Source organism: Cinclus cinclus, chromosome Z, assembly GCF_963662255.1.
Source record: "Cinclus cinclus chromosome Z, bCinCin1.1, whole genome shotgun sequence".
NCBI classification, from domain to species: Eukaryota; Metazoa; Chordata; class Aves; order Passeriformes; family Cinclidae; genus Cinclus; species Cinclus cinclus.
In genome coordinates, this window is record NC_085084.1 from 59,806,686 (window position 1) to 59,830,790 (window position 24,105).

Consider the following 24,105-nt stretch of genomic DNA (forward strand, 5'->3'; position numbering starts at 1 on the left):
TGTTTGTTTTTATGTTGTTTTTTTTTTCCATCTCAGCTGTCTTCATTTCTGCTGCAAGTACATTGGCAGTTTCATAATGCAATAAACTGATAAGCTTTCTTTTTAGTTGCTAAGAAACTCTGTCTTCCCCAAACTATCCTCAAACACTCACTTCTCCTAAACCTGTTTTTTCTCCCTTTCTGAATTATTTTCTGGGTTTGCTAGTTCAGATTAAATAATATGGGCTTTCCTTGCCATCTTTTCCCACAAACTGATTGACTCTTCAAATTTTCCAGATACGGTAGACCAAATTTTTGGAGGTCCCCCATCATTTTTTACATTTGTTTGATCACACTCCAATTTTCATCTGTGATTCACCTGGTGGGAAGCACAGAGGCTGCTGCTCTTCAGCAGCACCTTTTGAATTGTCATGTCCCTGAGAATTTCTATCACCACCAGATGGAGTCATCTTGGGACTATCATTAATTTTCACTAATTACAAAAGCCTCGATTTTAAGAGGATCAAAATCTTTTGTACAAATTCACACTGAGTCCTGGTGTAGTGAAAAGATAACGTAGGAGCAAACAAAATTTACAGACACATGAAAAGTAGTGCCTTGGCAAAACTTTGGCTCTGGGGATTACTAACAAGGGAGACAATGTTAATCAATAAAGGAGAATAAATTAATTATTAACATAGTCTTACAGAAACAAGACCAAAGAGAATAGTTAACTGAGGATATTCCAGAGAAGAACCAGTATAAAAGTTCAAAATACAAGGTGAGATGGCAAGGCCAGTAGTCTTCCTACTGGTGCTAGTAGGCTCATGGGTTCAGTTGTGGTGGTGATTGCGACCATGGAGCAACAAGGCTTCTCTCTTGCATCACTCCGTGAGCACATGCAGCACTGATGAGAATGCCAGGCTCGCTTCCCCATAAATCTGCTCCTGCCCTCTGCTGTGCAGCACAGGTCCTGCAACGACCGCCTTGCCTTCTGCTGGAGCCAGGCATGTGCGCTCCCCATGGCTGTGAGATTAATCCCACACAGACAGAGTAAACTCAAACACATTGGCAAACTTTGGGGGGACTGGAATTGCAGGCCTTGAATGATCTCTGCCACAGAAATGCAAACTGAGGAACAGGGTTTACAGATATTCAAAGGCAGCAGCAACTGTGTGAGCTAGGGCACAGGAGGTGTTTTTGGCTCTCAGAATAGAATTCGGAAAACACATAGACTGCCAATACATAAAAAAGGCATATTAAGGCCTCAGTGAGGGAAAACACGGCTACAAGGGAACATCTCTGAGGAATCCAACAAGGGCACACAGAGGGTAGGTATCCAGTGACCAGCAACAAGCAGCCACAATTTCTAAGCCATGTCTTAGAAATTACCATAATATAACAGAGGAGGAAAAGCCACAGTGAAAACACACAGGGTGGAAGAAATAAAAAGAACAAGGACTGACACACAGGCAGTAGTGACAGAAAAAACTCAGTAGTTTGGCAGGGAAGGGGCAGGTGGGGGTTGGTTCTTTTAAGGGGCCCCACCACAGAGCCCTGCACTGGGCAGCTGGGAGGAAGGAGGCAAGTTGCTGGGGATCACAGGGAGAAGCACAGCCATGTGCTTTGGGAGCGGCCCTGCACTACACAAGTGAGAAAGAGACACAATGCTTATATGTTTTCTAGTATGAAAAACAATAAACATAATTAGCGAGGCTACATCTGGGGCACCATGTCCAGTTCTGGACTACTGGAGAAGGTCCAGACACACAAACACAATTGCTGGGGCATCTCTCTTATGGGAGACTGTGGGAGCTGGGCCTGTTTAGTCTAGAGAAGTCTAAGAAGGGATCTTGTCAATACACATTAATATCTCAAAGGAAGGTGTCAAGAGCATGGTGCCAGACTTTTTTCAGTTGTGCACAGTGACAAGATGAGGAACAATGGTCATATCTTAAAGAAACAAGAAATTCCACTTCAACACGAGGGGTAATTTCTTTATGTTGAGGGTGGCCGAGCACCAGAGTGGGCTGCCCAGGGAGGCTGTGGAGTGTCTCTGTAACCATTCAAAACCCACCTGGATATGTTCCTGTGTCACCTTCTCTGGATGACCTTGACTTAGCAGGGGCATTGGACTGGATGATCTCCAGAGGTCCCTTCCAACCCCAGTGGTTCTGTGATGCCAGACCATGGACATCATGCCTTTGGCTGGGAAATTCTGTGGCAAAGCTGCAGGTAGGGTGGGTAAGAAAGCAGCAAAGTGAGTAAGGCATGGTAATGCGAGGTATGGTGAGGGGAGGCATGGCAAGTCCTGGGCCCTGCCCTTTGTCCACAATAACCCCAGGCAGTGCCACAGGCTGGGGCAGAGTGGCTGCAAAGCTGGCTATGGGAAAAGGACCTGGGGGTGCTGGGGACAGCAGCTGAACATGAGCCAGCAGTGCCCAGGTGGCCAAGAAGGACAATGGCATCCTGGGCTGTTCCAGCAATAGTGTGGGCAGCAGGACCAGAGCAGTGACTTTCCCCTTGTACTGGACACTGGTGAGATCACACCTCCAGTCCTGTATCCAGTCCTCAGATCTTCACTAGGAGGAAGACATTGATGTGCTGGCAGAAGACCAGAGGTGGTCAACAAAGCTGGCGAAGGGTCTGGAGCACAAGTCCTACGAGGAGCAGCTGAGGGAACTGGAGTTATTTAGCCTGGAGGAGGCTGAGGGGTGACCTTATCACTCTCTGCAACTACCTGAAAGGGGGGTGTAGCAAGGAGAAGGTCTGCAACTGATCAACGGCGGGGGGGGACATGGTCTTAAGCTGCACCAAGGAGCTTTAGGTTTGCCATCTAGAGGGATTTCTTCACAGAAAGAATGACAAGATATTGGAATGGGCTCCCCAGGCAGATGCTAGAGTCACTATCCCAGAAGCTGTCTAAGGAAGTACTGGCCGTGGCACCGGGTGCCATGATCTAGTCGACACGGCCACGGTCGGTCACACGGACGCAACGACGCCACACGCCCGTCCCTACCCAACCTATCCCGGGACTCCGGCACTCACCGGGCCCCGCCCGCCCCGAGGGCGGTGGGGCGCCCCCTGCCTGGTCTGGCGCTGCGCACGCGCGGTGCGGCACGCAGGTCCCTCCTTCCGGCCGCCATCTCGCTGCGCCCGCGTGCGGATCCCGGCTCCGCGTCCTGCCCGCCGCCTCCAGCCGCGCTCCGCGCCCCTCCTCTCGCCGAGGTACCGCGGGGGCGGCGGGGGGCGGCCGGGAGGGCAGCGTGACTAAGCCGGGGGCGGTGGGCGGCGGTGGTGGTTGGAGAAAGGGACGGCTGTTACGGACTGGGCCTGAAGGGAGGCTCGGCTGAGCTCGGCGGCTCTGCCCGCGATCTGGGGCCGTTCCGGCCCTGTGGCGGGGCGGGGCTGCCCGCGTGCCGCGGAGGACGCGTGTGGGCGTGTGGAGAGGGGCGGCTACAGAGACCCCCGTGCCCGCTCGCCCCCACCTGAGTTACCACACCCGGCTGCTCCGGGCGCTTCCGTTGTTTTCGCAGATGAAGGAAACCATCATGAACCAGGAGAAGCTGGCCAAGCTGCAGGCCCAAGTGCGCATCGGTGGCAAGGTAGGAGCCGCCTCTCCGCGCTGCCATCGGCATTGCGTGTCCCTGCCCGCATATTGGGCCTGGCACAAGGGGTCCTGGAAACGGAGGTGGGGAGCAGCCCTGAGTGCTCTCACCTTCACTAGACTGTTCTCAAGGGAAGCTGTGCTCCTCCACGGTCCTCTGAAGTTAGTTTTATAGGTGCAGTATCTAGTTGGTGAATCGCCAGCCGTTTCTCTCAGTATATGTAGACTTATTATTCTATATTGGGAGAATGGGAATCTCATCATCAGCAAGGTCAAGGTGCTGCACCTGGGTCAGGGCAGCTCCTGTTGTCAACACAGGCTGGGGATGGACAGATCAGAGCAGCCCTGCCCAGAAGGACTTGGGGATGCTGGTGGGTGAGAGGCTGGACATGACCCAGCCATGGGCACTCCCACCCCAGAGAGCCAAAGGTGTGCTGGGCTGCATCCAGAGCAGTGTGGGCAGCAGGGCAGGGAGGGGATTCTGCCCCTCTGCTCTGGTGAGACGCCAGCTGCAGTGCTGCAATCAGCTCTGGGGTCCCCAGCATGGGAAGGACATAAAGATTTTGGAGCAAGTCCGGAGAAGGGACCCCACGTTGTTCAGAGGGCTGGAGCTCCTCTCGTGTCAAAATCAGTCTGAGAGAATTGGAACCGATAAGCCTGCAAAAGAGGTGGCATTGGAATAACCTTATTGTAAGCCTCCGAGTACCTTAAAGGAGCCTACAGGAAAGATGCTTCAGGGCTATTTACAAGAGCACACAGTGGCATGACTTGAAAGTAGATTTAGATTGGATATTAGGAAAAAATTCTTTACTCAGAGACTGATCAGTCACTGGAACATATTGCCCAGAGAAGCTGTGGATGCCATATCACTGGGGGTGTTACGGGCTAGGTTGGATGGGACTCTGAGTAACCTGGTCTGGTTAGAGGTGTCCCTGCCCCATGGCAGGAGGGTTGGAACTAGATGGTCACTGCAGTACTCTTCCAGCCATTCCATGATAATGGTGTGGACTGTTTTAGAAAACGTGTGGAATTTGCAGTAAGAATACCTTACAGCAGGTGAAGTTGGGTATAGTTTTCGTAACAGATCATAGAGAGTTATGTTGCTGACTTGTCAGAAATACTTAGGTTACTCAAGGCAGTTTTTTGCCTTTCTGTGCAAAGTTGGGAACTCTATGCTTGTCATACTTCTGTAATTGCAGAGTAATATAATCAGAACAACTTTTTATTTTGTTCCATCTGAATACATGTATTTGTGTTGTGTGTTTACCTATAACCTGAGAAAAGTATGTTTAATATAGTCATAGTTAATATGACAGTAAACATGTTTTCTACCTGAGGGAGTATACAATGTTCTAGATTACAAATTATTCAACAGAACTCTTGCTGACAGTTTCCAGGAGCTTTCATTCCAGCGGTTGTTTTTTTTTTTTTTCTTTTTCTTTTTTTTTTTTCTTTTAACCAGTTGCTGGAGATTTTGGTAGCCTTAAAACAGGGTTTATGTAGTAATATGTAGTAATTAGGTGCCTTGGTAATTTTTGCATTTTCTTGGTATATGTTAATGGTTAATTAGAGAACTCCTGTATTATATTGCTGATTGTATATGTATTAACTGGTGTATGTTTATTGACTGTAGAAGCTTTTAGTGTCCATCATGTGAGAGCATGCATTCAGATTAGAGTTCCTGCAGCTTTCTGGTTAATATAGGGCTTTTAGAGACATTAAGCAAAGCGTAGAATAGTCATTTAGTTCTAAAATTGGCCTGTGAAATAGTTGGAATGCCTGCACTTGCAATTTTTTTTAATGGGAAATTATTTCTGGGATCGTAATGGCATTGTTGCCATGTAAGTTGAGATGGGTGTGGAGGAGGTACATATTTCTCCGTATCCCTTGATTCAAGACATTGTGTTCTGAAATTTACTGAGAGTTCTTTCTGTCTAGAGGGGCTTAGCATATACCTTATCTAGCTCAATTCTTGGGTAGATGAGGCACTAAAATAAAGCATTTCTGTTACTTTAAACCTTTGTATGTGCTAACCTGACAGTAGCAGGGTGTGATTATCTAGTTTTCTAGACAAAAACATAAATGTTTGAGCAGTACTCTTCCAAATGTTTGTTTTGTATGAATTTGTCACTGATATTCCTCATTGTTGGTAACAGAATTAGTGTCCAGCCAACTCTCAGACTTCTGACTGTAAACTGAAAAGGAATTGCAGCTATTTGTATGGCTAAGCATCAACGCATTGTCTTATTATTAGCATGTGGTAGATGAACAACTGGAGTGGGAGGACTTAGATTAGTAGTTACATTATGTCAAAAAGTAGTTTAGTTTCACTTAATGACATTTTATGTCAGGTTTTCCTGAACCCTTGTGCAGGCAATTAGAGCATGATGTTTTCTGCTTTTTCTTAGAAATAGATATCTTCTAATGTGGGATATTTACTTCCCTGGAGAAATCTAGAGCTCTGGGTCTGTAGGACAGCTTAACCTTTGCGTATTTGCTTTCTGAACAGGGTTGGTCTAGAACACTAGAAGTATTTTTGAAAATGCATTTCTAAAATATTTTTGAAAAGTAGGCATTCTTCAAATATGTAAGTACATCAGATGGCTATTTAGAAAAAAAAGTAGTATTTTGACTTTTCTCATATTCATTTGTTAATGATGTGTTCATATGGCCTCTGACTATTATCAAAATTTGACTATAATTTAGGAAAGATAATCTAAGGAAATGCTAATAACTTCTGAAAATTGCTTAAAACTCTTCATTCTTCAGTTTTATGTCTTGTGATAACTTGGGTTAACAAGGGTAAATTTGCAGCTTCCCTTTTCTAAGATGCTGCAGTAAACAATGAAATTTGTGGAATATTCTCTGATGGCATTGCTCCCTAAAACCTCATGCTTTTCCCATGTGCAAATCTTGCCTTAGTGCAAGATAAAGACTGCTGCAGTGCACTTGGGCAGCAGGGTTGCCAGCACTGAAACATAGGAGCAGTATGTTAGGTTGATTTGTAGATATTACAGTGTAGTTACATAGCCCTTAGGATTAGAGTTTGTGAGAACTACTTAAGTTTTACCTTGTAATTTTTCTTGTTTGTTTGGTAAAGGGTACTGCTCGCAGAAAGAAGAAGGTTGTTCACAGAACAGCTACAGCAGATGATAAAAAACTTCAGTTTTCGTTGAAGAAACTGGGAGTCAACAATATTTCTGGAATTGAAGAGGTAATTGCTTCAAAGGAAAAAAACAGTTTCTATGTATAAATAGAAAATGTATTAAAATCAATTTTTTGATAAGTAACAGGTCCTAAACTTGTTTGTAAATTATCAGTAGGTTTTCATGGAGCTTTAAGAACTTTGATTTCCTGTTAAATTGAAAAATCCCGTTAGACTGCTTCAAATACTGGATTTTTTTTTTTTACTTGCAGGTGAACATGTTTACCAATCAAGGAACAGTCATTCACTTCAATAACCCAAAAGTTCAGGCATCTTTGGCTGCTAACACCTTCACTATCACTGGCCATGCTGAGACAAAGCAGCTGACAGAAATGCTGCCTAGCATCCTAAACCAGCTCGGAGCTGACAGTCTGACCAGCCTCAGGAGATTGGCAGAAGCCCTACCCAAGCAATGTAGGTTGAACGTGTTTCATGCTGGCAACTGACATGAGGCTTATTTCTGTAGCAGCAGTGACATTCCGTGCACTCTAGTTGTCTGCAAGGATGTTGTAAAATGCTTAAAAGTCAATTTCATTTACAGCTCAAATCAGATGGCAAGTATGACTCAGTAAAGCAAAGTCACTTGTTGGTGTGTCTTATAGCTGGGTTAGCACTGGAAAACTGTAGCCAGACTTGGTGTTCTGGTAGTTTCCTTCTGGATGTGGCTACTGTATTTTGACTTACTGTATTCATTAAAGCTGGGTTTATTAGTTACTCTCTAAGCATTAGGTTTTAAAGGAAGATAGCTTGAGTATATCTCTTGACACTTTGAATGGAAATGTCAGCAATGAGGAAATGGACATAACAGATCTCTTGCAATTGCTTTGCTCCCTCACAGGTGTGGTGAAGGTATTTCTCCGTGGGGTTTTTGATAACTAGGAGAAAATTACAGGGTATTTATAAGGAAGTACATTATAATTTCAGTATGCGTAGAACAATGTAGAGAACAGGGCTGATAGGAACAATAAACTAGATACACCAACTTTTGTTCCATACATAAAATAGTCAAAAAAGTATGAACGTTTGTTCCTTCTAAAACTGGGAAAAGTAGAGGAGAGACTTAAATATATAGTGTTTGAAAAAGGTGCTACTGCTACCGGAAGAGAATTAGGAGTGAAAAACTTGCTGACACTATGTGTCCTTGTGTCCTCTGTTACAATCTTTCTACTTCCTGAAATATCTTAAGCCCATTCCTTTAAACATACAGAACAGCCTAAACATGGAAAAAATGGGATAATGTCATTGTGTCCAGTTTTGGCAGCTCTAATTTGATCACTTATTTTTTTAATTCCTCTGCTTTGTTGCCAACAAAGCACCCTCTAGTTACATTCCTAAAATTGATGGTACCCTCCTGTTAACTTACCACTGAGAAAAAAATTGCTGAAAGTAGTCTTCAAGATGTGGGGTAAAGTGTTCTTTATCACGATCCTCAAATCCTTTCTTCTAATGTCACCTGTGTGACTTTCTTGTGATGGTAGTAGGGCTTGGAAAAAAAATAGTTCTTGAAGGATTTAGAATGATTGCTGAAGTTCTGATAACAATGAGAAGCTAGTTGTAAGAGGATATATTCTAAGCTATATTATGGAGTTTTAGAAGGAGGGAAGTTTGTTTGAAGTGATTACTTGTTATGTTCTAGTAAATGACTATTTCATTCCACCAAGAGTGGATGCCAGACTAGTTGCATTAAACTTTCTATTCTGCATTGTCTGCTAGATTTGGAAGCCTAATGTCAATGAGTGAAGCATCTGTGATGATTGCAGATGCTAAAGTAAACTTGGACTGTTCTTGGGGATGAGAGAAAACGTAGGTAATTTTAGACAAAATAACGTGGTTTGCTTTTCAAATACTGTTTTTAACATTAAGATGCGCTTAAGCTTTAACAGTTTTGTACTGCTTAAAATAACAAATGAAGGTTAGTGATGTCCTTGACCCAAGCCCTTTCAAAGCAAAGTTTAATCATCAGTTCTGGTTCTGTAGAAAGTAATGTACAGGTCTAGTAAGAACCCATCTTTTACCTCATGTTTTTCTTAAAAACTGAGATGGATTAATTAGAATAAAGCTGAGGAACTAGAGAGTAAGAGACAACTTGACAGTTCACGGAAGAATAGTTTTAGAGTAGTGGCACAGGCACCTAGACACTTGAGATGTCTGTTGTTAGCATTATATTTCTGCCCAGTTCATCAGGTACTTGCTGGTCTGCTGTAATGGAGATGGTTAAGTCTCACTACCTCTGTCAAATGCAACAGGAATGGTTAAAGAAATTACTGAGTCAAATATGGACAAGAGCACTAGGTCACCTCAACCACCTAAGGAGTGTAAAATTGTGCATCCAGTTCCATGTTCCTGTGACTTTGCAAAGGAACAAAAGTACCTTTTAAGTACTTCTTCCAGTGGTGTGTCTGTTTGCAACTTCACAATTGCACCTCAGCTTTCTTTAGATGTGTAGGATAAAAAGATCCTTTCTATTTCTTAAAACTTGATGATGTAAAATACCATGTGGTAGCCCATGAACTACCACAGGTTTTTTTTTTTTTTTCAAGAAAGACTGGTAAAATCGATCTCCACTTGTATTTGGAAATTACTGTTGTGCAGGGCACTCAATACACCTAGATACAATATGTTGACCAGTATGCTGTTTAGCATGCATCTTCTAATTTCACTCTTGGGCTGTTTGAACATAAACATACAGCTAAACAATAAATCAAAATGCCTATGGTGATCTTGAATGAAGCTTTTGAACTACTTGCTCTTGCAGCTGTGGATGGAAAAGCACCACTTGCTACTGGTGAAGATGATGATGATGAAGTTCCAGGTAAGAACAAACATGGAATAGAGGAAAAGGAAGTGAATTTTGCCAAGAGATCTTATGCACAGTGTAAGATCAGACCAGGGATAGTAAGAGTGTTGTCTACTCACTTGCTGTCACAGAATTTCTGTGGGCGGATTATTTCATTAATTTCAGATACCCTGAAAGACTTCACAGTTTGAGCTAGCATTTTAGTCCTATGTTGAAATGATAGCTACGACTAAGATAATTATTTAACTTTCCATAAGAAACTGCCTTGTCAGAATTGCTGCCCAGCTGTTACAGTGAAAGGCTTTTAGAACTGTGCCTTCTAATTAACCATCCAAAATTTCCTTGGTTGAGCAAGGAGGATGAACCTTGAAGCTCTTAAAAATTATTTGCTCTGTGTTTTACAAGCCAAAAGTTTTTATGGTGTAAAACCTTGCTGTTTAGTAGGACTTGGGGGAAAAAAATTCAAACCCAAAATGTTTGGCAGAGGGGAAGTGGGTCAAACTTTAATTCCAACCATCTTTTTTCTAGATCTTGTTGAAAACTTTGATGAAGCTTCGAAGAATGAGGCAAACTGAACTGTCACCTCCTGAATAAAAATGACACTTGAAAAAGCTACATGGAGCTGCTATTTTATATTGTGACTGCCTTGATTTTCTTTCCTGATGAGATCTCAAGACCTGTGATTTTGGAAACTCCTTGAATCTACAGCTCCTTAGTTACTGCTTGTACACAATATTATTTTTGTGGCCTGATTGAACAAGCCTATGCTTTGAAACAAGTCAGATTGCTAACAAATTTCTGCCTAGACACATTTTTTGAGTAACTTGTATACAAGCAAACACTCATGTTTAATGAACTTTGGCATACAATAAAAATACAAAAAAGTTTCTGGTGTGACTCTTTGTCAGAAAATCAAGGGCAAAAATATTAAACAACTGGCTCAAATATTAAACAATCTTCAGAGGTTTTGCTTTTCTGGAGAGCGTCTTCCTTTTGCTGTGTTAAAAAGCTGGCTCCTGGAAAAACACTTCCTGTGCATAATGAAACCTTTTGGACTTAACTGGTGAATTTCGGGTGTTGCAGGTTAGAGCTAGGCAGATGCTTAGTCACTTTGTAAGCTGCTGAATATAAGAAATAGAACTGTATTTTAGCAACAGTTAATAATGGCTTAATATAACAGAACATGCAAGTCGAGGAAGAATTTTTACTTGCCAACTGCTTGCTGCTATTCTTCACGGCCTTTGGGAGCTACATGTGAGTGTTAAAATTTATATCTTCAGTGAGTGTTTATTTGGTATTTGAATTGCATAACTGTTTAATGGCTTAAACAATACAATTTTAATTTTACTTACCTGAAACCATCAGTTATGTGGGGGAATGTAGCACAGAAATGGGGAAAAGCATTAATAGAATTGATAGTGGCTCTTAGCTAAGTCTGTATTTACCAGCTTCAGATCTATTAACTAATAATTTGAATGTTTCAGGAACGTGTTGTTTGTATTGCTTTTTGGGTTTTTTATTGTGTTTCAGAGAAAAAGGTAACATTTTCAGGCACAAGAAAGACATTTTAAATTCCATTCTGACCTCTGTATAGATGGAGTTTCCAGGGGTGAGAGCTAAATTTCATGTTTGTGAGTCATAGATATTAGTGGCAAATCCGAGCACTTGCATAACAAAAGTTAAGCTGGGACAGAACACCCAGCTACTGGTCTTCTAAGCTGGTTTCTAGAGCAGAAACTTGAAGAAGTGGGGATTCAGCACAACTTGTCAAGGATAAAATTCAGGGTAAGATTTGCTATAGCCATAGAAAAGCTCTCCATGTGCCTGGGAAAGGGTGGGTCTGTGTCTGACTTGCCAAGCAAGTTTTTTGTGGTGTACATTGGGAAACAGTGGAAGAACTTGTTCAAGCCCTAAAACAGCAGTGATTTGAGGTAAGACAGCAGACTAATGTGAGCATGACATGGCTGAAGTCAGGTGCAAGAACTTTTGAGTAACAGTTGTAGAGCAGTTGTCTTGGTTTACAATTACTTTTTACAATGAACTGTGCTTGTAGCATTGAATTAACTTAAAAAGTGCATTCATTGAATTGTGGCAATAAGGTAGAAAAATTAGGCCTGTGCAAATTTGACTTTGGAAATTAGGGCAGCAAATGTAGTTGCTGTGTATAAGGGAAAAAAAATCTGCAGAGTGGCTTGCCAGACTTCCTGTGTCCTGTTGGATAAATAAATGATATATTGGGTTTTTATAATTTTTTTGCCTCTTCTGTGATTCAGATATGGTAGTCCACATAAATACTTGCTTTAAGTCATTGTAGCCTTATGAAATACCTTCTACTGGTTTCTGTCTTACGAGGTAACTTCAGGCCTTGCTTAGATGTTCTGGTGTTAGCCTTTTCTACTCCAACAGACTTACATTTGGTACTTGAAAAATAAGATCCTTACTAAAGCAGTGTCTTTGAAGTGCCAAGTAAGGCTAATCTAGTGATCAAACAGCCATGTGACATGCCTGTGGAAATCTTCGTGCAAGGTGTGTTCCCAGTACACTCCCAATCAGGAAATACTGGCATAATCTGCATCTTCAGACTCTGACTGGGGATAAAGGTATGAGCAAAATACATTCTTGACTGTAGTAGAATCTAAATGGAAGTAAGGTATCTATCTGGTAAGGTTATAGTATTCTTCGTATTTAACTTAGTGTTCAATCCTGGACTCAATAATGTGATGATTTTTTCTCTTGGTAAGGAGTTTGGTTATGGTTTTCCTAATCTGCTATTAATTACTAGAAACTGGGTATAGTTGTGCTGATGTTTCTCGTCAGGTTGAACTTCTGTGCAACCATATTATAATTAGGCTATTACAGATTCCTATCTGTAGTTTGACTCAAGGAAAATGACTCTCCATTCCAAATATTTTGGACAATGGAGAAATTTAAAAAATGCCTGTGTTTCTACTGAGTTTTTTATTTTTAAAAGGCTAAGGGAATGTCCAGGTTCTGTCACATCAAGCTCTGAAATAGTTTTAACTCAATGCAGTGGTGAGTTCTAATGAGGTTTTTTCATAATGTTTGGGACAGATTTTTGGAAGTATTTTCATAATTTTTAGTCTTATACTTTAAGGACTTTGCAATGTTATAAAATTAATATTTTCTAATATAAAAATCCAAACAACCCTTTTGGGAGATGGTGAGGCTATGTGTTTTATTAAGCTAGTGGTATACATATGAAACGCTTCTAACTATGTTTTTAAAGCTCTTGAAGCCACCTTGCATTATTAAGACATGTTTGTTCTTATTACTAAAGTCTTGTGAGTATGTGGTTGTGTCTCTCAGGAAAAATAACCATTGATAATTTAATTTAATTTGTAGTGCACATTAAACATACATGACAAATGAAGAACAATTGGTTTAAAATGTGCACAGCTCAGTACTTCAAATGTAAAATCAATGCTTGTGTATCTTATATTATGTTGATTTGCCTGGAGTGTGGGGGAAGTTTAGTGTAGTTGCCATCTCTGAGATTTTGTGCTGATCCTGTGTTTTGTGGTTGAAACATCATACAGACAATTTACTCGTCTACTGTATCTGCTGAAAACCTAAATATGTAGTGGTACAGTTGGAATAAGAAGCTAGTCTCTCCTTTAAATATGGAAATAGTATTGAACAAGTTAGTAAACTGGAGAGTTAATATTCAACAGATATATAGGGAAGTACATGTTGATGGTGACTACATTACAGCCTTAAGTGACTGGCAAGATGGTGGTATATGTAAAGAGGAGAGATTTCTAGGCTATGTATTTTAAAATAAGTACTGAACATCTTGCACTTAACCAATACATGTGGCTACTATTTTCTCTGAGCTAGTCTTTCTTCGTTTTCTATCATTTCAGCCACATCTGTGAGAGATGCTGAAAATGCTTCCTACTGGATATGATAGTTGCAGGATTCTGACCAGTAACAGAAATTGGATTCTGAGAGGAAGTCTTATTCTACCAAAAAAAAAAAAGAGCTTATGGTGCACCTGAACCAAGCTTATTTAGCTTAGGTGAACTGTCTGTAGCATGAGGGAGTACCACGATTAGTTTGACTGTGAGTTGAGCTCAGTAACTTTAAAGATGGATGAAGAGTGAATGTGTAGGGAAGCTCTGAGAATCAGGAATGTAACTATTTCTGTGTACTCTAATTGAGTTTAAGATGTGTTTTCTTGGTACCAAGGTACCTACAGTCTCATCATGAAAGTTTTAACTTCTGTGCTAATATTCTGTCTTCATGCACGGATTATCATTATAAAATAATGTTACTGAAGAGAAGGAAGACATTTTATGTAATACTGTTACTATACCATCTTGCTGTAATCTGGGTTTTTTGGTAAGAAATTTTACAGATGTAATTTACATTACGTTTACATTGCACCGTAAGTATTCTGGTAGTGGAAAAAAAAGCCATTCTAACCATGTTTGTGTAATGCAGGGATTAATGATACTTTAACAGGCGAGTTACAGCCCAATGTATTGCATTGCTAGTGAATCTAAACAAATTAGAACAATTGTTGATCAATTATGTTGTAGTTGTATAGGCACTAATGATTATAGCCTATGTCTGTAACTTCTTTCATGGGTGGAAAGCAGCATTGTAGGATATCTTGCTGCTATTCAGATTGGTTGAAGGTCAGTTTAAGCCTGGAAAAGCTTTTGGTTTTGATAGAAAGTAACCAGAATTTGCAGCATGTCTCGCACAGAGATTTGATGTGCACTCCAGGTTACTGGCAGATAAATGTGGAAGTATCTGCTGTGCTTGAGATCCTTACTCGGTGATTTTTTTTTTAGATTTATGTTTTTTCTTTTATTTCTCCTGGGAAAGTGTAGTAATGGGTTGCATCCTGCTCCAAATTTTTTAGGACACACCTGAAGTTGAGATAACAAGTCTTAACATTGTCTGTGTAAGCTGTACCTGAATTAATAATGTCTATAAGGTTTATTATGCTGGAGTCTCAAAAATTTCAGTCCTACCCACCTGAGCAGTATCCTGCTTTACAACTGACATATAACTTGAGGTGAGTGTTTGCACCTGCATGTTATCACTGAGTTTAAAATGATGGAGTAAGAGTAGAAAAGGTTTGAAGTTGTTGAAAGTATCAATTGGAACAGAAGGAGCTGTGGGTTTAAGCTGCAGCTCCAGGGACTGTGACTAGTCCTGCTATGCTTTCCAGTTTTTTCCAGTAACTGTGTTAGGCAGATGTAACAGTATGACTGGACAGTCAGATCTCTCAACAGTAGCATCTTATGAGCTGCTGTTGTGTGATGGGTTTCTAATAACTGTGTATAAGCAAGACTACTGCCACCTTTAAGAACCCACCTAGGATACAGGAGGGCTGCTTGTCCTCTTGTGCCTGCATAAAGAAAGGTAATATGATGGGGGTGCCAAAATCTGTGCTTGTGTGACATTGGTGCTTGACATGACATCTGTGGTGTTACATAGACACTGGTAATCACAGTAGAGTAGAATGGTGTTGAAATGTATGGGGTGGTGAATATCTTCTTTGTCTCTTCAGTGTTGTTGCCTCTGCAGAACTAGGAGGAATTGAAAGTGATAATGTTTCATTAGAGCAATGTAGGCTAAGATGCACGGTGAGCAGACTTAAGTGGTTGGGGGCTGTTTTTATAATACTTACCATGAACAATTGAATCTTAAAATCTTTGGCATTTGTGCTGATTTCTGACATTGGCTTCACCTGTACAGGTCAGTCAATCCATTTTGCTGTGTGTTAGAGTTGTGGTGTTCATCTGCCCCCACCAAGCATGAGCTTTACATAAATATACGGTGAGGGTAATGTGAATGTAAGTGTTTGTAGGATTCAAACCTAAACTAAAAATGAGATGAAGTGAAAAAATTGAACAATGGTGTCAGCAGAGTGGCAGACAAGTTTTTATTTCAGGGACAACTGGTATTTAAAACACCAGGGAGGAGTTAATTTGACAATTCATTTTTTGCCTCCCAGCTGCTTTGCACCAGTTAGTGTTGTTAGGAGTCAGTAATTAGTACAGTTCTTTCTGGTTTAGGGAAGCTCCTAAACAGTGTGAAACCAGCATAGCCAGCAAGCTAGGGTTTGCCTTTAGCGTATGTTGGGGGCAACATTTGGATAAACAATTCCCATGTACATCTGCAGCATTTCATGCTCCAGTAATTACTAGCCGGGGGTGATGATCTTTAAGATTTTTTTGGGGGGTTGGGGGTGTTTTTACTGTGTAGAAGCTAGACTAGCTTAGAGGTCTCAGGATTCACTGAGTCATCTTCTACCAAATTCAAAATTCAGACTTGCTCAGATGTGACCTTGTGCATGTGTACACTGGTGTCTAGGCTGACTTCTGTCAGGAATTGTATTCTAGATGGATTGTAATTCTGCTTTATTGTGTCAGCCCCTGCATTTGTACAACAGACCCTTTACTTTCTTTATATTTGTTCTTCATATTTTAGCATTGTCCTATTTTAATAATTTGTACCTTGAAAACAGGTGAGTATTTATGTCAAAAACTGGTGGTGTTTTTGCTCCTCATTATGTTCCACCTTAGCAACTTTCTGGATAGAGAGCTGTATCATAGGATATACAGTATATTTGACAGACAAACTATGTAAGCAGTCTGTAAATTGAGTTCCAGTGGGGATGCAAGGCTTCTAGGATGAGCTGATACATTTTCTGGGATGCTGTGGACCTTCTAGAAACTGGGTTTTGTGTGAACAGAAAATCATAATGCTTCTAAACAAAAGCCTTTTTGGAGACAATGGCAGTGTTGTTATGCCTGTGATCTTACCCTATATTTGGGATAAACATTATGCCACAGTTGCAGAGGAGATAAGCAAGCTATGGTTGTGATGCATTTTCAGAAACAATTGTTGATTCCCTAAATTATAATATTTAAGAGACATACACATGTCTAGGTGCACAGTGTTCTGGCTGCAAACTGGGGTGGAAGGATCTATGGGGTTTGGCTAAAGTTTGCCTGTTTTTATGTGGTGCTGGAAGCCTGAATAAGTTCTGGGACCTCAAATGTGCCCGCACTCTACCCATCATCCAGTGTCCTTTAGCTGACAGTAATGTACAAGCTTGAGTTCAGCTGTTGGATGTTATGATAGTCCTCCTAAAATGCTTGGCAATGGTATATAGTAGAGGTGGTGTGAAAGTGACTCTGTTTTGTAAGCTTCATTTTCTATTTATGAAGTAGAAATGCTGATGTGCTAGAAAATTTCTTAGGCTGTGAAAAGCATGTGATGTGATTGTATTTGCTATGTTTTGATTTCAGTGCTAAAAAAGAGCATGTACAGTTGATTTACATAATGAATGAAAACAATATCTCCCACAGTGCAGGTCAGGATATTTTTCCAGAGGATTATTTAGGGATTACTTAGGTTTATTCTTGCAGGAAGAGGATGAGCTGTACAGTGCAGTCCCACAACTGTAATCCACCCTGTTGCTGTGTCCATCTTCCTTTCTGTTGGGGTCTGCAACCTTCCCTGCTGATTTCTGTGTACATGGTTGGCCTCATCACTGCTCATCTGCAGAAGATGGACTGACATGCTTTACAGTCCTGTATGCCTGGAGAGTTGCTAGCTTAATTTGGTGACAAATAACCCTCAACAGAAAGATCTATTCAGACGTCATTCCTAGGACTAACCCCCAACAATATCTTTGATCTCTGAAGTTCCAAGTGACTGGATTCCTAATTCACCCAGTTACACATTCATTGCCAGATGGAGCAGTGTACTTCCTGAAAGCATTATGTGCTGCACAGCAGGAGGTGCATGCAAGCGGAACTGCTATAACAATACTAATGATGATCATTCTAGTGATGGGCAGTGTCTGCACTCCAGTGATTTATACTGTTGTAAAGGAAAAAAGTCTGGTCCACAGTGTTCAGGAAAAACTACTGGAATACCCCTAACATTAGCCCTCTGGTTAAAAATGCAGAACATATTTGAGTCTATAATTTCAGTAAATGCAGTCTGGTTTTTTTTCCCCCCCTTATTCCTTCCAGAAAATACGGAGTTACACCTGGTTGATGGTTGGTGTAGGCTAGAGCTGTGAATGTGAACTGCTTAGCCAAACCAAGTCACCTAGAATTAGAATAAACTTCCACAGTTGCTCTACGTCTGACATTTTTTGTTCCATGTACTGTTATAAAACAGTTGTGGAAGATGAGTAATAGTTCTGGCATTAGTTTACAGCTGTTTCCTCAGGCTGAGCTAAGCATCATCATCATCAGGATTTTAAAAAAGCAAGATTCAAGACTTCTTAAAGGTAGATTGTAGGACCAAGACACAGTGAAGTTGCTCTGGAAATGTAAAATTGGTGCATCCTGTAAATAAAAGTCTGTCTCATGTTGTGTCTCAGCTAAAAGTAAGGTTCAGTGGCTGATTTTCATCCTGGAGTTGTGCAACATTATTTCTTACTGCAGGAATACCAGTGGGTTAACAGCTACTGAGTTCTCTTGGGTGGGGGCAAGGGAGAAGTGTCATGGGGCACTTCCATCATGGCCCTGGGAGAGAGTTTGCCTCTAGTGCCATAGTGGGGAGCTGAGATCGACTCTGTGGATCATGGAAAAGGTGAAGAGCAGAGCCCCCATCTTCCATCACTTGGCTTCCTGCTGTGGGCACCTGCTCCTTGTGTGGCATAAGGAGGTGTAGGATACAGACTTTTCTTTTTTTCTTTTTTTTTTTTTTTTTTTTAAATACCAAGGAAAAACCCACGGGAGGGCTGAAGGGAGATTATGCTCTACCCTGGGAAGGTCTGGCAGGAGGTTGCTGCTTTCTGTAACTGTCTCAGAAATACAAGTGGGGAATTCAAAGTACAAGACAGATGAACAAAGAAGGCAACAGAGTGGAACTAGTAACAGCCCCAGGGAAAACCAGAGCAGACAGGGAAGAGTGTTACAAAGTGCTCATCAAATTTACATGCAAATAGTAATGCTAACATTGTACATGATTAACGAGAATACCCTGCAAAGTCAAACGGGAATGAATAAGACAAAAGATTTTGTGCAGCTCTGAAGCATTTGGCTGTTACTACTACATTAAACTGCTGGCAATCTGCTTTGTGAGCAGAGTTCATGGCATCTGTGTTTACATGCTGCACATTGAATTTGGCAAAGCATAATTTAGTTGACCAGGAAAAGCAACTTAATATATATGTATATTAATACTCTGAAAGAGTGCATATTGTCATTCAAGTTGAAATGTAAAAGATGAACAGTTACTGTAAGAAATTACATTGGCAAGAGCTTTTGGTAAAAACTTTGGAGAAAATCGACTTGGAATTAAGATTATGACTACAGAATTTTCAAACTCCTCTGGTCTTGTGACAAGGAAACACTGCTGCCTTTGGACTCAATGGTGTGGTTCAAAGGTTAGTCTGTTTTAGTGTCTTCTCGCTGACATCAGAGGCTACAGAAATCATTCAGTAGAACAAAATCAGAAGACTGACCTTTCAAAACACTTAATCAATATTGAAGTTCCCACCACTTACAATTTTTGCTACTATAAACAAGAAAAAATTAATACTGAGAAGTATTTTCACCAAGAGAAACAAAAATTCATTGTTGTGCCTCAGAGAAACACAAAGTATGTGGAGTGAAGCATGCTGTTAATATTGCATAATCACCAGTTGTCTGTGCTTTTTACACAGGGATATTTTTCCTGTGAGTAAAGCTTTTTCTTTGTATATATTTCCCCCTCCCCCCCCAACTCTTGACTAAGATTTCCTCAGGGTGTCTGAATCATAGCTTATGAAATAGTGCTGGTTGGTCCGTGCAAGGTCCTCAGAAGAGCCACAAAACTTCAATTCCATGTTCACTTAGCAACATAATGTTACATAGTAAAAAGGGCTTATGATGCAGCAAACAGCTTCTGAAAGATTGCCATCTTCACCTTTATGCTTACTCTTGGGGAAGGTGTTGTGATGACTATCTGACAGTTGCTTGAAATTCTGCAGCAAAAAGATGGAAGAAATTTAAATTGTATTGACTTAATCTACATTCCTCTATAACAATGTCTTCACGTATAATTAAAAAATGCATTTCCAGTATATGTTTTGAGGCAATAGGTTAGAATTAGTCACTTTATTTCCTATATATTATCTCATTACTGACTGAAATTCAAGAAAAATACAGGGCAGATATTGAAGGTTCATTATTTAGAACAATACTTTCCTTGACACAAATAATACTGGGAAAGGAGATTCTAGTTTTTAAGCATACTGATGTAGTTTTGTCTATGCATGAGATGTCTTGAAATTTAAGAAAAAATGGCTCAGGTTATGGTATCTCAAGGAAACACAATTTGCATTTTATCTGCATTACTTTTCAACAAATGTGGAAGTTCAGCATTTGTTTTTACAGAGGACATTAAATCTTAGTATTTTTAATATGCAACTTTACAGTAATTAGCACTTCATCTTATTTTACTTTAAAATTACTTACAAGAGACTTAATTTCCTGGATTTTGATGATGAAACTTTTTTTCTCTCTTGCTTCCAAGGCATGATTTGCTGTTTCTTTCATCTGATTTAATCATGCATGATCTAATAAAACTGGTGTAAACTACATAAGAATACAGGTGTCAAAAGGCTGGGAGACAGACAATGGAGCAAGGATTTCACCAACACCTGCAAGGTCAGTTTTTTTGCTTCACTTCTCCTAAGGCTGATTCCATTTCAGGTATCAGTGTCATGAAAGAAATGTATCTCTGCACTGGCTCTCACACAACCTTTCAGAGATTATTTCTGACCCAATGTGCACCTGCTGTGTACCACAGATGTTTCAGTACATAGAGTCAGAGAGAAATGTAGCCAGAAATTCAGGTTTAATACATGGAGGTTTGGATTTTTTTCTACATTTTACTATTTAGTATATTCATATATTTTGTTGTTTCAAAGTTAGCATTTTAAATTCATTATTTCTCTGGCTCTGACTCAGAGAACTTGGCTGGATTGTTCTCCAGCCTTGCAGTCCCTTTCATCAGCATCACAGTGCATGTTCTTTAAATAGTACTAATTTTCTTTGTTTATGGATTTATTTTCAAAAAAATAGCATCGTAGAGACACTATACTAGAAATACAGGAACTTGAAGGTTGGGCTCACTACCCATGGACTGGGGAAGAAAGGCAGGGATTAGTGGTGTATGGATGTCAGTAGATGCCAGACCTCTAGCGGACACAATGGAGAAATGCTTGGAACCGTGAATATTACATGGGGAAAAACCCTATGTAGTGTGGGAAGAGCTGCTGAAAAGTCTCTTTCAAAAGCTTATCTATTAATCCTGAAAACTGTTATGTCCCATTATTCACTGTAGCTTTGACTAAGTGCAGTAGTCCCAGAAAATCAGTTAACATAGTCTGATTTTTTTTTCAGCTAATTTTAAAATCTTAATTGCTGTTTTGACTGAACAGCTATGCTGGGACATCCCCCAGACAGGAGGACAAGGGGCTGGAAAGCAGCCCTGCAGAAGGAGATGTGACGGTTTGGATTGGGTACAAGTTGAACATGAGTCAGCAGTGCTCTGTCAGCTAGGAGGTCCACCTGTGTCCTAGGGGCATCAGCCGGGCAAGGGAGGGGATTGTCCTGCTCTGCTCTGCTCTGCACTGGGGCAGCCTCACCTCCAGTGCTGGGGGCACTTCTGGGTGCCACAATGTAAGAGAGAGATAAATCTATTGGAAAGTGTCCAAAGGAGGGCCAAGAGGATGGTGGAGGGCCTTGAGAGGAAGCTGTATGAGGAGAGGCTGAAGTCACTTGGTCTGTTCAGTCTGGAGGAGACTGAGGTGACCTTGTGGCAGCCTACAGCTTCCTCATGAGAGGCAGGCACTGATCTCTTCTCTGGTAACCAGAGTTTGGACATAAGGAGATGGAATGAGACTGCATCAGGGAAAAGTTTAGACTGAACATGAGGGAAAGGCTATTTATTGAGAGAGTGGTTGGTCACTGAACAGGTTCCCAGGAAAATGGTCTCCAAGCCTGTCAGCATACAAGGAGTATTTGGATGATGCTTAGTCATGTGGTTTAGTCTGAGGTAGTTATAGAATATTTCAAGTTGGAAGGAACCCATAGGGATCATCCTGCTAGGAGAAGGGAATGTGATGTGATGGTCTGTATGGTCCCTTTCAACTTTAGATACTCTATTATTCAAAGGACTACAGTGACTGAAAAAGGCTGTAGTGCAGGAGGCTGTGGCTTTTCTTCCCACACAGTTGGTACCTGCTTTCAGCCACTGCATGAAAGATATTTAGGAGCTAGAAATTCAGTGCTTGCAATTAGACTTTCTTGTACCAAGGAAATTTCAACCTATGATGCATTGGCCTAGGTGTTCCAGGAGTAACGGCAGAGGGCAGATGGAAAGAAGTCAGGTAGTGTCACTGTTCCCACTGAAGCCACACACTGCTCATTAAGGTTTCCTTCCCCTTGTGTCAGACTACAGAGAAATGGAGGCACTCCAAGCTCTGTGATCAATAAGATCCACTTATTCCATGCAGCTTTGTGGGAAGATATGTAGGAGGGACCTTCCCTTTGAACATCCATTCCAGCACTGGAAGTCAGGGTGCCAGAAGACTGTGTACATCAGTTTAACCAGTGGACATCTAAATTGCAGCAATCAAGTCTCGTCACTGGATTCATCGTGGTAATACCTTTCTACTCTTATAATTTCTTTCTCATTCTTTTCCTTATATATTTTCTTAAGTGGTACTTTCATGCTTTTATATTATTACCATAGATAACAATAACTAAAATGACTACGTATATCCTCTCAATTGCAACCAAATTGTTCTAAAACAAACCCCACACCAACACAAACACACACACACACATATGTATATATATATATATATACATATATATATACATATATATATACATATATATATATATATATATATAAACCCACAATCATTCAGTGTATTTTGACTCTAATCCACCCCAAAGGATCTGCTCATTACTCAAATCCCTCCAGACTATGTCCAGCACAGTTAAGTCTTTGGGTACTGGATACCTTTTCCCACGGCATTCCACCTGCTTGGGTGCACTACTAGATCATCCTCATCAGTATCTTTCCTTCACGCATGACAGGAGTTGCCTCCAGGTTCTGAGTTTCTGTACTCTTCCCAATCCTCTTGTCAGTACCTACATCCAAGGACAAAGATCCCCGTTGCCTGGCTTCACTACTGTCTGGTTTCACATCGTGGGCTGCAATATCCCAGCACTGGACCAGGCAGGTCACCAGAGGCTCTCCTGCTGAAATCTTCTTGTGCATTTCACAGCTCACCCAGGGTTATACATGGGGTGATTATCTCTGGCCCTGCCTCTTCCTCTTCACTCATTCCTGTGTGAACTGGTTTGATATAGTATTTCTTCTTCTGTATGGGGATGATTGCTACTATCACAGAAACTGTGGGGAAAAACTAAAACTATCCAACATTTTTAGTGTTAGATAATCAAGGCATTACTTCTGGCCAGGATGTTGTTCTGGCCAGGATGTGCAACAGAAGTAATTTCATCCACACATAGCCTGGGTGTGCAGAGAAAATCATACCATGACACATGAATGTCAATAGATTTTTTTCAAAAACTTTATACAGTCAAAACCCATAGAGGTTCATTGGTTCAATGTTCATTGGTTCCAAGTTATGTAGTTCTTAGTATTTGGTTTCTTATTGGTTACATTGTTTGCCTCCGATGCTAATTAGGTCCTCATTTTTATCACTGCTTTCCCAAACTAGGTGTCTCCAACCATGCTAGGGATGTTGTTTGGAGTCGATATTCCATTAATGGCCCTTGATGGCTGTTGATGCCATTATCTTTCGTGTCTCTTCTGTGCTGCTCCAAGTCTGTTGAGATGTTAAGCTCATCAGGCCTCACCTAGTGGTACAATGCCCTGAAAACAAATTTCAGGTCCCTTCCTTCGGGGCAAAGGTGAACAAACCTGACTAAAGTTATAAAATAAAAAAAAATTAAACTTGTTATATTCTGCAACACTACCAGCAGAGCTTGTTCCTCTGGTTCAGCTGCAGTTCGAGGGGCCATGGTGCCTGTTGCTCTGCTTTCTTCCCTCTACCCTGAGCATGCTGTTTAGGGTCAAGCAGTGATCAGGAAACAGTAACCAGGATCCAGCACACTGCATGACTTTGTGCCTCTCTGGAACTGCCACATTGGTTTTCCTTCACATATTCTGCCACATTATCAGGATCCCGTAGTTGTTGAGGAGTGAGAAGAAAGATATGTGCTAATGTCTTCTTCACAAATAACTTACTGTGTGAAGGTATGACTGTTAACGTCTTTGAAATTGGTCTTACTGTCTCTACTAAATTCAAGGCAGCAGGTTTGATGCAGAGCCATGACAGCTTGGCTCCTGAGATAGACAAGGGTCTGCTCAAGCCCGAACTTCTGAACCTTGGGGTAAAATGACAAGTTCAAGGGGAGCATATGGGACAGGTGGTTTGGGAAGGCTGTTCTGTCCTAGTACCTTGGCCAATGGAGAAAAGAAGAGG

At 41.0% G+C, this 24,105-nt stretch overlaps 1 protein-coding gene across 1 annotated transcript; it reads left to right on the forward strand.

Annotated features, from left to right (window-relative positions):
* Positions 1–3,121: 3,121 nt before the first annotated feature.
* Positions 3,122–10,474, forward strand: BTF3 (basic transcription factor 3). Its single transcript, XM_062512894.1, has 6 exons — positions 3,122–3,206; positions 3,515–3,583; positions 6,686–6,799; positions 7,003–7,204; positions 9,546–9,602; positions 10,116–10,474. Exons 2-6 carry the CDS (start codon positions 3,515–3,517, stop codon positions 10,160–10,162), a joined length of 489 nt encoding a protein of 162 aa, XP_062368878.1. The 5' UTR covers positions 3,122–3,206; the 3' UTR covers positions 10,163–10,474.
* Positions 10,475–24,105: the final 13,631 nt, after the last annotated feature.

Coding starts and splice junctions, on each gene's coding strand:
- BTF3 (XM_062512894.1), top strand. CDS start 3,515: ATGAAGGAAACCATCATGAACCAGGAGAAGCTGGCCAAGCTGCAGGCC. Junction 7,205..9,545: donor AGAAGCCCTACCCAAGCAAT/GTAGGTTGAACG, acceptor TTGCTCTTGCAG/CTGTGGATGGAAAAGCACCA. Junction 9,603..10,115: donor TGATGATGATGAAGTTCCAG/GTAAGAACAAAC, acceptor TCTTTTTTCTAG/ATCTTGTTGAAAACTTTGAT.